This window comes from Chelonoidis abingdonii, chromosome 13, assembly GCF_003597395.2.
Source record: "Chelonoidis abingdonii isolate Lonesome George chromosome 13, CheloAbing_2.0, whole genome shotgun sequence".
NCBI classification, from domain to species: Eukaryota; Metazoa; Chordata; order Testudines; family Testudinidae; genus Chelonoidis; species Chelonoidis abingdonii.
In genome coordinates, this window is record NC_133781.1 from 275902 (window position 1) to 290032 (window position 14131).

The window sequence follows — 14131 nt, forward strand, 5'->3', positions numbered from 1 at the left end:
GGTCATAGAAAGGGACGTGGTGACAAAACAGGTGGTGTGCTGCTCTCCCAGTGGGTGCTGACCACGAACCCAGCCCATGCTGCAAAGGACTAGGGTGAGGGATCTATAGGGGCTCCCCTGACAGTCAGTTGCTAATGCCCCAGTGCCCCAGTGCAGCTGCTAGGGCGTGCACTGCACTGCAGGCGACCGAGGTGCGGCTATGGGGGAACACTTCCGCCCCTCTGACTACATGTTGGAACCGGTGGTCCTACGGAATTTGGCAATGTGAATGATGAACTGAAGGATGCGTCAATCTTTGACTGAAAATAACAACACCGGGGTCCTTCCGCTTAAGTAATCTATGGGTGGAATTTTGAAAGAAGCTAAAGCGAGTTGAAACACCTAAACCCCTGAAATAAGGATGGTTGTTTTGACACCTAGGAGCCCTCAGGAATCTCTAAAATACCACGGTAATCCCTGTACTCAAAAGGTCCAATCTCGAGCCAAATCTGGCCTGTCAACTTCATCCTCCCTTTCCCCATCTCTCAAACTTCTCATTTGGATTACATAGAGCCATAAATTTAAAAGCACAAGGGACCACCAGATATTAGTCCTGACTTCCCGTATGGCACAGGGCCACCAGCATCAACCAGCACTTGATAAAAAGGTCAGGTCCTTCTTTCTGAGAGGACCGAGGGACCTGGCCACTGAATTGCCACAAAGAGCCAGACTGCCGCCGCTCTCGCGTTGGCCTGCCTAGCACCTCTTGCTGCCCTGGTGCCTGAAGCCGGCCTGTCTAAACCTACCTTGGAACCGATCCCTCACTCTCACAGACCTTGAGACAGGCCATTCTCGCTACACAGAACCCCCACACTGAAGCAAATATTCACCCAGCAACTAACACCACACAACAGAAAACAACACCCAGACCAATCCCTGTGCAAACCTCGTTGCCTATCTGTCCCCATACTTACTCTACATCACATAGAGGACCCAAACCAACATGTAAGTGTGAGAGGTGGCACTGCATGTTAGAGGGTTGCACCTCAATACATCAGGAGTGATGTGTACTTTGTTGTACCTGATAAGAATGATCTCTGGGGGGTGGTGTTCTTTGTGCCTAGGGGGCAGTGAAAGTGTCCTGCCCACTGACTGAGCTGTAAAGCAGCAAGAGAATCCTGTGGCCAACCTGTGGAACGAACAGAAGGCTTGGAGCATGGCTTGCTGCCGTCTGACGAAGTGGGTCATCACACCACGAAAGCTCAACCTTCCAGAAACGTCTGTTAGGTCCATAAGGTGCCACAGGATTCCGGCTGCTTTACAGATCCAGACTAACACGGGCTACACCTTGATACTGACTGAGACGTGTCCCCGCCATTTGTGTTGTCCAATTATCAGGGAGCACATATGTTCTAGCAGAACTGTAGACATCTGATCTCGGGAGCTAGAGACTGTGTTTCGTTTGACAATAAACCTGGCGCGGTGCCTTCGTACCTTATTGAGTCTGTGGTCATTGGGGGTTCTCTCGGGGTCTGCTGTGTTAGCTACTGCGCAAAGCCAGGGCAGCAGACAAGGAACACACGCACACAGCCAACATTAGATAGGTCAGAGCACCACATTGGTGGCATCTGACAATACAAATAACTGTGCAGTCAGTCAGTTATGGATAAACTACCTCCATGGTAAAATTCCTCCTAACCTCCGAGTATATACCACAAGTAACTTCCAAACAAACTGAGTCATTTAACCATTAGATTGTTAACAACTATGGTATGATCCTGCACCATTCAAGTCAACAGAGTTTTCCACTGACTTGAGTAGGAGCAGAATCAACATCTCTGTGCCAGCCCTATCTAGCTGGATGTCTGAGGTCCTCATTTCAAAAGTGACCAGTGGTTGGTGCTTTGGTTTATGGATTATTTATTTATTGTGTCCAACTGAGACACACTGAAGGGCTGGCTGTTCAAAAGGTGGAGCACCCACATTTCAAATTATGTCCCTTTATGGATAATGAAAGATGAGCATTAGAACTAATTTTCTGCAAGGTCCAGTTGCAAAGTTGAGACTGAATTGGATAAACAGCTCTTTATTGTTCTGATTGCTTCAGAAGCTGGTGACATAAGGCACTTCAGGAAAAGTTGGTGGACTGTCTTCCCAAAACTTTCAGAACTAATTAGTTCCAAGACTTCCCCAATTCACAATGTTTTGTTTGTGTAGATGCCTCAAAGGGACACAGCTTGTCTTTTGTCATTAAAACCTTTGTTCTTGGTAATTAAATCTTCTGGGAATAAAGTTAAGGAAAGTTCATTTAGTTTGGCACTGGTTTTGAAGCTGGGAATAACCTCTGATAACTTGTTTCTGTGATAGAAGATTAGAAGCTGCTGAAATTTCTTTTCTTTCTTTTCCATGGGCCAACATTGAGATGAGTGGGCTTTTAGCCAAGATTTTCTAAAATGGCTAATAACTTTGGATACTAGAGTGCCCAACTTGAGACACCTGATTTTTTAAGGACAGATTCTAGCACTTTCTTAAAAGCAGCCTCTTTTAAGGCATGTCTGTGTGGCTGCCAGAAATTGGGGCATCCAGAGTCTCTAGTCAGTTGTTAAAATCTTTGCCCCAAATTTTTTTTTCGTGACCTCTTTCTTGTCCAGCTAAGAAGACTATTCCATGAATCCAACTCTCCTGTCCTTGCCCACCTATACCAAACGCCTTCCAAGACCAATTCAAAACAGGTCTAGCATTGGCAGAGCTGTAGAAATACAGCAAGATTCTGACAGGTCCAGCAATGGACCAGATCTTCGGCTGGTGCCAGATCTTCAGCTAGTGTAGAATCAGACCTGATGATTTCCATTGAGCTCTGCTGATTAACACCAGCTGTGGATTGGATCCACTGACTTTAACGTCAAGTTACACTAGCTAGGATCTGTCCTATTACTTCAGTGAGGGGACAACTGATTTTCGTAGTTGGGGATCTGACCATTGACTTTGATGGAGCTATGCCAGTTATCCCATTTTGAGGATCTGACTCATAACCATCTATTGTCCAATATATCCAGCGCACTTTGTGTCTTTGGTGCACTATGCAATCTGTACCAGAAGCATTGGGTAACATGTACCTATTGATTTACCTGCCTTAAGTTGAGACCTTTTACATCACTTCCTGATATAGGAAAGGGACATTTAGATGGGCACCAAAATGAATACCATAACTTTGGTAAATCAGCTATGTATCTCTCTTTCTTTGGCATCTCACAACACAAATAACTGTGCAGTGCAGTCATTTATGGGATAAACTACCTCCAGGGTAAAATTCCTCCTAACCTCCGAGTATATACCAAGAGTAATTTCCAAACAAACTGGGTCATTTAACCATTGAGATTGTTAACAACTATGGTATGATCCTGCGCCATTCAAGTCAACAGGAGATTTCCCTTTGACTTGAGCAGGAGCAGAATCAACATCTCTGTGCCAGCCCTATCTAGTTGGATGTCTGAGGACCTCATTTTCAAAAGTGACTAGTGGTTTTTGGTGCTTTGGTTTATGGATTATTTATTTATTGTGTCCAACTTGAGACACATTGAAGGGGCTGGATGTTCTAAAAGGGTGGAGCACCAACCCTCTTCAAATTATGTCCGTTGAAGGTGAAAATGTGGGTTATGAAAGATAAGCATTAGAACTTATTTTCTGCAAGGTCCAGTTTCAAAGTTGAGATGGAACCTGGATAAACAGTGCTCTTCTCTTGTGCTGATTGCTTCAGAAGCTGGTGACATAAGGCGCTTCGGAAAAGTTGGTGGACTGTTTTCCCCAAAACTTTAAGCAACTAATTAGTTCCAAGGCTTCCCCAATTCACAATGTTTTGTTTTTGTAGATGTCTCAAAGGGACACAGCTTGTATCTTTTTCATTAGAACCTCTGTTTCTTGGTAATTAAAGCTTCTGGGAATAAAGTTAAGGAAAGTTCATTTAGTTTGGCTCTGGTTTTGAAGCTGGGAATTAACCTCTGGTAACTTGCTTCTGTGACAGAAGATTAGAAGCTGCTGAAATTTCTTTTCTTTTCTATTCCAGTGTGCCAACATTGAGATGAGTGGGCTTTTAGGCCAAGATTTTCTAAAATGGCTAATAACTTTGGATACTAGAGTGCCCAGCTTGAGACACCTGATTTTTAAGGACAGACATCTAGCACTTTCTTAAAAGCAGCCCCCTTTTAAGGCATCTCAATGTGGGCTGCAGGAAACTGGGGCATCCAGAATCTCTAGTCAGTTTGGAAAATCTTTGCCCTTAATTTTTTTTTTTTTTTTTTTTGGTGACCTCTTTTCTTGTCTAGATAAAGAAGACTATTCCATGAATCCAGCTCTTCTTTTCCATGCCCCATATACCAAAAGCCTTCCAAGACCAATTCAAAGGCAGGGTCTAGCATTGGCAGGAGCTGTAGAAATATAGTAAGATTCTGACAGGTCAGCAGTGGACCAGATCTTCAGCTGGTGCCAGATCTTCAGCTGGTGTAGATCAATCAAAGCCCAATGATTTCCACTGAGCTCTGTTGATTAACACCAGCTGTGGATTGGATCCACTGACTTTAATGTCAGGATACACTTGCTGAGGATCTGTCCTATTTATTTCACTGAGGGGACAATTGATTTTCACTAGCTGGGGATCTGGCCTATTGACTTTGATGGAGCTATACCAAGTTATCCCATTTGAGGATCTGACTCATGAACCATCTATTGTCCAATATATCCAGCGCACTTTGTGTCTTTGGTGCATTGTGAAATCTGTGCCAGAAGCATCTGGGTAACATGTACCTATTGATTTACCTGCCTTAAATTGGGATCTTTTACATCACTTCCTGATTTAGGATAGGGACAACATTTAGATGGGGCACCAACAATGAATACCATAACTGTAGGAAATAGCATGTGTGATGGTGACTCAGCCACTACTTACCCAAATGCCCTGGGGCAGCGCTGGGGAGGGTTGTGTTTCCGGAGCAGTGTGCATGACTCACTACGTGCTTTCCCCTCACAGTCATGCTAAGCCCAGTACCCCAGCATGGTGCTAGGGGTGTCTTGTTGCAAGGGTTCAATAGATGATGCTCTCCCCTTACAGTCAGTGCTGAGCCCAATGCCCCAGGGTGGTGCTGGGGGAATTGTGCTCCAGGGAGCAGAAAGTGATGCTCTCACCACCAAAGCCAGTGCTGAGCACAATTCAAGGAAGGGCTGTGTTTACAGAGTGTTGTTGTCCCAAAGACATTAGCCTATCTGAATTGAATTTAGATGGTGCAGGTTTATGGTTCCCTAGGTACCCAGCAGTATGAATTTAAATAACCACCTTCACTCCCTGTTTATGATATTCTGCGAATGGAGATGAACACTTTGGATGTAACAAAGGTAAGGAACTAGGAATCAAGAGGAAAATATAAATAACAAAGGGGCACTTTCCCCCCGCATATGTATACAGAATCTTGGGAGATAGAAAGATGGGAGACAAACTTGGGATGCACAGACACAGAGACAGATTTTCACGGGAGTCAGAAGCCAAGGCCTCAATCACATTACACGTATGGCGTAAGTTAAAACTTTCCAAAATTTGTTTCTATGCATGATATTTTAAAGAGCATTGAAGAGTGAAAGGGATTGAAATGAATAATTCTATCTGTCTCTAACTCCCTCCCTCAGTCCCTCTATCTATCTATCCCCATGCAGACTCATCTATGTATGTGTGTCTCTGTCTGATTATTCATGTGTATATAGATACTTTTGGATATCTATGTACCAATCTATCTGTCAAAACTGATACTGCATAAAATGTCTCTGACACTAATAGAAACATCAAGTATAAGAGGGGTAGCCATCTTAGTCTGGATCTGTAAAAGCAGCAAAGAGTCCTGTGGCAACTTATAGATGAACAGACGTATTGGAACATGAGCTTTCGTGGGTGAATACGCACTTTGTCGGATGCATGCCAGGAAAGCTCATGCTACAATACTTCTGTTATTCTACAAGGTGCCACAGGACTCTTTGCTGCTTTTACTAATAGAAACATATCTTGGCTTTTAGATCTTTCTTTCATTGTTCTAAACTGGGAAGCATTTATGTGGCCACAATAAGACCCCTTGAAAGGTTGATTGCATTGTTGGTTTTCTGATCCCACCCGGAGAGAGCCAAGCAAAAAGTTTTAGAATGAATGTTTATGTTCAATTGAACCTCCTAAATACTAATAATTTTTCTCCAATTGTGGTTAATAGAAAGGAAAAACTTCAATGGGAATTTAAAAATAGAAAATATTTTTTTCCAGAAAATCTGTATTTTTGAAAATGTCAAGATTTTGTCAACATTTTGAAGTGTCATAAATTTTTATGAGCTCTGTAACTGGGCAGAAAATCCTTAGAAACAGTTATTTAGTCTGTTTGTATTCTCATTATTATTTTATTTTATTGAAATCAATTTGTCAAAAACTTGACATTAGGGTTTTTTCATCTTCCTCTATTCTGCAGGCGAAAGCTGAAATAAGAACGAACAATCAGAGCAATGTGGTGATGGAGTTTGTGCTTCTGGGCTTCTCGCTGTCACAACCCATGGAGCTCCTGGTTTTCATGCTGCTACTGGCCATCTTTACCTTGACTCTAATGGGGAACATGGCCATCATCACCATTGTGTATGTGGATCTCCACCTCCACACCCCCATGTACTTCTTCCTCTGCAACCTCTCCCTCTTGGAGATGCTCTTTGTCCTCTCCATCACTCCAAAGATGCTGGTGAACCTGCTCTCTCAGGCCAAAGCCATTTCCTTCTGGGGCTGCATCACCCAGTGTTACTTCTCCTTCTTCCTGGGCACTGCAGATTTCATCCTCATCGCCATCATGTCCTTCGACCGCTATGTTGCCATCTGCCACCCACTCCACTACCCTGTCATCATGAGTGGGCATGTCTGTGTCTTCCTGGTCATGGGTTGTTGGTTAGTTGGGTTTCTCTCCCCACTTTGCTCACTTATTTTGGTGTGCCAGCTTCCTTTCTGTGGCCCCAATGTGATAAACCATTTCTTCTGTGACTATGCCCCACTAGTGCAGCTATCCTGCATCGACACACACTTCCTCCTCATGATCGAGTATGTCCTTTCCTCGCTGGTTCTGCTCACATCCTTGTCTTTTACTACAGTGTCCTACCTTTACATCATCGCCACAGTCTTGCAAATCCCCTCAGCCACAGGCAGGCGAAAAGCCTTTTCCACCTGCACCTCCCACATCACGGTAGCCTCTATTTTCTACGGCAGTGCCATCTTCCTCTATACTAGGCCCAGTCAGGGCCGCTCCCTGGATCTCCAGAAGGTGGTGGCTGTGTTCAACGTTATAGTGAGCCCTTTATTGAATCCTTTCATTTACACCTTAAGGAACAAGAAGGTCAAAGAGATCTTTAAGGAATACTTGACTAGAAAGAGCTCTGTTCTGCAACCAGAGCCTTGATACACTTACATCTTCATCTCAGTAATGAATTGCTGCTTTTATCCATTGACTGTCATTGTTACTTAGTGGGGTGGAAGCTTGACTTAGGCTCAGGATTCCTGGGTTCTATTCCTGGACCTGCTGTGTGACCTTAGCAGAGTCTGTTTCCCCTCCCACCCTTTTTTCATTTAGGTTAGGATTTTCCAAAATCTAAGTAATTTAAAAGCTCAAGTCCCAACTCCTCAATCAATCCATTGCTTTTGACATCCTCACTCTTAGACTATAAGCTCTCCAGGGCAAAAATTGTCTCTTGTCACCATCTGTTTATACAGTGGCTAGCACAATGGGGTCCCTATCTCTGTTTACAGGCACTCATGTAGCATAAATATAAAGAGTTCCTGGGAATTTCAAAGGGGTCTAAGGGAGTTAGACACCCACCTTCTATAAACTGCAATGAGATTTAATGGTGAGGGGCATTGATTTCAATGGGTGCTAGGAATGTAGATGCTTTTGAAAATCCCACTGCCTAAATACCTTTGAAAATATGGCCCTTGGTGCCTAACTCTCAATGATTTCAGTGGAAGATAGGCAATTAGGCACTTTTCAGAATCCCACTAAGTGTCCATCTCCATGTTTAGATGCCTAAATAGCATTAAATATCTGGTCCAACTCTTAGGCTCCATTGCAAATCCCAAATACTCAGTGTCTCAATATTACTAGTCAGAATGATCTCTTCATCATAGATTCATAGATTCTAAAAGGACCATTGTAATAATCTTGTCGTACCTCCTGTTTAACACAGGTCGTAGCACTTCCCCACAATAATTCCTAAACCAGATCTTTTAGAAAAATATTTAATCTTGATTAAAAATGGTCAGTGATGGAGAATCCACCATGACCCCTGGTAAATTGTTCCAATGGTTAATTACTCTCCCCGTTAAGAATTTATATCTTATTTCCAGTCTGAATTTGTCTAGCTTCAAATTCCAGCCATTTGACCATGTTATACCTTCCTCCTGTAGATTGAAGAGCCCATTATTAAATATTTGTTTCCCATGTAGCTACTTATAGACTGTGATCAAGTCAGCCCTTAACCTTCTTTTTGTTAAACTAAATAGATTGAACTCCTTGAGTCTATCACTATAAGGCTTTTTTCTCCCGTAGTCATTTTAAATCATTCTTGTGACTATTCTCTGAATCCTCTCCAACTTAGCAGCATTTGTCTTGAATTCTGGGCTCCAGAACTGGAAACTGTATTCCAACTTCAGTTGCATCAGCACCAAATACAGAGGTAAAATAACCTCTATTCTCCTACTCAAGATTTTCCTTTCTATGAATCCCTGGATCACATTAGCTCTTTTCGCCGCAGCGTCACACTAGGAATTCATGTTCAGCTGATTATCCACCATTATCCATTATTCATGTGAGTAAGAGTATCCCAGATCCGCCCGATATGATTTTAACACCTATCCCTGAAGCATGTGACACTGGTCACTGTCAGAGAGAGGATACTGAGCTGCATGGACCCTCGATCTAGGTCTTTGTAACAATTCCTATGTTGGTATGAGGCTGCAGTATGCATTGCAGCAACAGCTGAATCTTTTAAAAATCACAAAAGTTCCAAAGGTTTTGGAACAGACCCCTCAAACATCTGTGTCTTGTCGAGGGGCATCAGTCACTTTGGTTTTGACGTCTCTGAATTTAATTATTTTTAACCTCTCTTTCAGCAAAAAACTTTGCTATTTTGATCTTTTCATCCTGATTCAGGGCAAAACACAACAGTTGAAATATCAGAATTTCCTATGGGATGGAAACTCCATTCTCCATCCAGCTCTAGTAAAGAAGTATTGGCCTGTTCAATGCCCTATGTGAAAATGAGGATGCATTTTCTAAGGAACATAAGGGAGTGTGTTACATAGATCCCAATGATATTCAAAGGGAGTTGGTGGTGGTTTTCAAAAAAACCCTAACAGTTTTTAGCCATTGCTTTAACACCTTCTGCAGCCTCATACCAATATTCGAATTGTGCCCACAATTCAAGAAGAATGTTGCTAAATTGGAGAAGGTTCAGAGAAGAGCCATGAGAATGATTAAAGGATGAGAAAAACATGCCTTAGAGCAGAGGTGGGCAAACTACGGCCCACTGACCACATCCGGCCTATGGACCATCCTGCCCTTGAGCTCCCGGCCAGGAAGGCTAGCCCCTGCCCCCCCTCACGCTGTTTCCCCTCCCCTGCAGCCACGCTGCCACTCAGGCAGCATTCTGGGTGGCTGGATTGCATGCTCCTGCCAAGCAGCATCTCAGCATGTCTGGCTCCGGCCGGGTGGCGCAGCTGCCAGACAAGCTGCTCTGAGCAGCATGGTAAGGGAGCTGGGTCCGGGGGGTTGGATAAGTGGTGGGGGTTCCAGGGGGCAGTCAGGGGACTGGGAGAAGGGTGCAGTTGGATCGGGTGGAGGTTCTGGTGGGTGGTCAGGAGATGCGGGGGTTGGATAAGTGTGGGAGTCACGTGGGCCCTGTCAGGGGGTGAGGGTGTGGATTGGGGTCAGAGGAGTCAGGAGACTGGAAGCGAGCGGGTTGGATAGGGGGTGAGGTTCTGGAGTGATTAGGGGTGAGGAGTCCCAGGAGGAGGCAGTTAAGGGACGAGGGGTTTGGATGGATGAGAGTTCTGAGTGGGGCAGTCAAGGGGTGGGAAATGGGAGGGGTCATTATGGGGCAGAAGGCAGGCTGTTTGGGGAGGCACAGCCTTCTCTACCTGGCCCTCCAAGAGTTTTGCAACCCCAATGTGGCCCTTGGGCCAAAAAATTTTTCCCACTCCTGCCTTATAGTGATAGACTCAAAGAGCTCTATCTATTTAACTTAACCAAGAGATGGTTAAGGGGTGACTTGATTACAATTTATAAGTAACTATATGGTACATGTAGCAGAGAAAGATCTTTAATGATTCAATGGCTAGAAGTTGAAGCTAGACAAATTCAGACTGAAAAGAAGGCTTAAATTTTTAACAGCAAAAGTAGTTAACCATTAGAACAATTACCAAGGTTCATAGTGGATTGTCCATGACAGACAATTTTTAAATCAAGACTGGGTGTTTTTCCAAAAGATCAGCTCCAGGAATTATGTTGGGGAAGTTCTATGGCCTCTGTTATACAGGAGGTCAGACTAGATGATCACAATGGTCCCTTCTGGCCTTGGAATCTGTGAAAAAGAACCCAAGACATTTTTGAAACTATGAATGAATCTCATAAGTCACATTTTTAAAATGTTTAGACACCTAGTGTAATTTTTGAAAAGCAACTAGGTACCTGAAGCCCATTTAAATCAATGGGAGTTGAACACTTAGTTGCCCTTGAAAATCCAACCAGGACACTAAATAGCTTTTAGTGTATTCCAGTTCTTGAAATCATCTCTCATGAATGACTTCAGCAGAGCTACATCAAGGATTAATTTGGACCTTTTAAACAATCCTTTATTCAAATTAAAATTAAAAGAAAAAAGTTTCAGGAGAGAGAAAGTTAAAGAAAGGTCAAATATAAAAGGCCGACAAGGATCATCAAAAGCATAATTTGTAGAAAACTTTAGTTTAGTCAATGCCCCTTAATGTTGACCTGCAGCCCCCACTCCCAGCTCTACCAATGTCCCCGCATACCAACCCAGAGTCCACTACAGTCCCAGTTCTGGGCTTACCCTGCACATTTGCCAATGCCCTTCAGTTCCAACCCATAATAGAATTGAATACATTCACTAATCATTTTTAATCACTTTGTGATCCTGAAATAGAAGATGTAGAAATGTAAAAAGAAGTTTCTGAATAAAGACAATCCAATAATAACAAGAACATTCCATTTTATTCTGCTTTTTGATGATTTTTCTACATTTAGTCCTCTGAGAATCTGTCTGTGATATATTCATCTGTAGGGATTGTGGGTGTTTTTACTTGCAAGCACTGACTTGATCACACAAGCTCAATATCCGTTAGTTCCTGGCAATGGAAGCAGAGTTTTTGTGTAAGAGATACACTAATGCTGAGTAGATCTCTCCCTCTGTTTCTATCCTGTTTCTCTCTCTCTCTTTCCTAGCCTGCCTATCTATCTATCTATCTATCTATCTATCTATCTATCTATCTATCTATCTATCTATCTACCTATCTATCACAAGGAAACCATCAAAAATATCCAACACCACCCTGCTAATATTGCAAAGTATGTGGAGCGCTATTCTCATATCTGTAGGAACATAAGAATTGCCAGCCTGGAAGAGGCCATAGTTCCGCATAGCCCAGTTTCCTGTCTCTATCAGTGGACAGCATCAGCTGCTTCAGAAGAAAGTGCAAGAAACCCTGAACCTGGAGATTATGGAGTAACCTTCCATAGTGTATATATCTCCCTTACTTCCTTCAGGTAGGGGTTATTTCATACCCTGAAGCACAAGTATTTGTGGCTGAGATTCTGATAGATAGATAGAAAGATAGATAGATATCATGGTGTAATGACCATTCCTTTTATTTAGAGGGCTGTGTATAGTTACACTTGGTTATCACAATGACCACAATATATTAATGGTTCTTTCACCTGCTCTCCTTCCCGAACTCTCCATTCTTTCTTGGTCTTAAGGATTCCTGTCTTGTGTTCAGTTGCCGCAGCCCTTTGGTGACAGACCACACTGGCACAGGACATCTCTGTCCATGCCTTTGACTGACACCTGGAGAGGGGATTGAATGTGCGAAACTCCCTACACTTCAGCACCTCTTCTAGGAGGTTGATGATTTCTCATCTCAATGGTGCTGCCTGCATGAATATACCTGTATAATTGTCACCTTCTTAAAAGTGAATCTTGGACAACTGTTAAAACCAATACCTTCTCTGACTAGGTCTTGTCTATCCTAACAAACTCCCATCATTTCCCAGAGTAGAATTATCCCCTGAACAGCTTTTTATCAAGTCTTTGGTTTCAGGTAAGCCTCCGAGTGTTCTAGTTCATTCATTCTGACATCAAGGTGAGTCTACATCAACATTTCCACAAAGGGATGTCATCTGGAGGAAATGCAACAATCTTGGCTCTCTAGGCATTATGGTAACTGAATTCTGATTTGCATGTTCACTCTTCTTCGGTTTACATTTTAAGATTATGCCTCCAGTCTAACTTGATGCAGTTTAAGTAGTAGCCTTCCAGAAAGATGTCGGATTTCCCCCTAAGCATAACTCCCTCTTTCTCATCCTCTCGCTTTTATCTACAGTTGACAAGCTTCATTCATTTTCTTTCTTTGTAGTACTGTGAAACATGTGGATGAAATAGGTGAAATATTAGCCTATTTAATTTTTGACAGTACTGAATTTGAATTCATTTTCTTCCCAGTCTAGTTGAAACAACAGATCTGACATGCTGATGGGCAACCATAGCACCAAGGTCAATGAGTTCATCCTGTTGGATTTTTCTGTGATCTGGGAGTTGGAGATCGTCTTCTTCATGTTACTGCTGTAAATTACCAAATCTTCATAGTGACAATCACTGGGAATGTGGTCATCATCACACACACCTGGGCTGACCACCACCTCCATAGTCCCATATACTATTTCCTCTCCAACCTCTCCTTCCTTGACATCATGGTTGCAACATCCATTGCCCCAAAGATGATGAGAGACTTCCTTTTGCAGCAAAAGACCATCTCAGTCTCTGGCTGCATTGCCCAGTGCTACTTCTACTTCTTTTTCGGCACCACTGAATTTATCCTCTTGACCGTCATGTCAGTGGACTGCTACGTGGCCATCTGCACCCCACTGCGCTACTCCACCATCACGAGCCCACGGATGTCTGTTCAGCTGCTGGTGGTGTCTTGGTGTTTTTCTGTCCTCTCCCCCATCATCATCATCTCCCAGCTGCCCTTCTGTGGCCCTCGCGTCATTGATCACGACTTCTGTGACACTGAGCCATTGATCAAGGTCTTCTGTGCTCACACTTGCTAGAGCCTATAGAGTTTTCCCTTTCCGCCGTGGTACTGCTGAGCTTGCTGATTCTCACTGTGGTGTCTTACCTATACATCATTACCACTATCCTCCACATTGCCATCCACCACAGATGGGAAAAAGACCTCCACCTGTGCCTCCCATATCACAGTGACCTCCATCTTCTACGGCAGTGCCATCTTCATCTATGTGGTGCCCAACAAAGGGTTCTCCTTTGGCCCCAAGAAGGTGGTGACTCTACAGACTGCCATTGTCACCCACTTGTTGAACCCTTTCATCTACACCCTGAGGAACCAGATGGTCAAGGAGGTGTTGAGGAACACGGTGTCCTATATACTGAGGGTGAGAAGAGCTTCAGGACGAATTGTAATTAGAATTGTGGCAGGACATTTGCGTGAGCTGGGAGAACGCTACAGAGTTAACCCTGACCCATAGCACTGATCATAGCCAGTTTCAAACACAGTGTGAGGAAACTCGGGATTAATTGTGAATACAATTTCAGGCAAAAAATTTGTGGGAGTTCAGGCTAGACTAAGTAACTGACTGTAACTCTGAAACCAAATCCTAACACATAATGCTAACCCTTACCCTAACCCTTAATTTTTCTATAATACCTAATCAATAACCCTTATCTTGACCCCTACTCTTTACCTTTACCTTTTTCCTAACTCTAACCTTAACTGCTATTTTTAGCCCTAACCCCAGTCCTTTATCCTAATTAATAACCCTTACCCTGATAACGCTACCTTAAATTT

At 43.3% G+C, this 14131-nt stretch overlaps 1 protein-coding gene and 1 pseudogene across 1 annotated transcript; both read left to right on the plus strand.

Moving 5' to 3' along the window:
• Positions 1-6467: 6467 nt before the first annotated feature.
• On the plus strand, positions 6468-7440 carry LOC116828941 (olfactory receptor 6M1-like). Its single transcript, XM_032787475.2, has one exon. The coding sequence runs from the start codon at positions 6513-6515 to the stop codon at positions 7434-7436; it is 924 nt and encodes a 307-aa protein (XP_032643366.2). The 5' UTR covers positions 6468-6512; the 3' UTR covers positions 7437-7440.
• Positions 7441-11401: 3961 nt separating this feature from the next.
• On the plus strand, positions 11402-13811 carry LOC142047699 (olfactory receptor 6M1-like; annotated as a pseudogene).
• Positions 13812-14131: the final 320 nt, after the last annotated feature.

What these genes read in the sequence shown, in the direction of transcription:
- LOC116828941 (XM_032787475.2), top strand. Translation starts at nt 6,513, where the DNA reads ATGGAGTTTGTGCTTCTGGGCTTCTCGCTGTCACAACCCATGGAGCTC.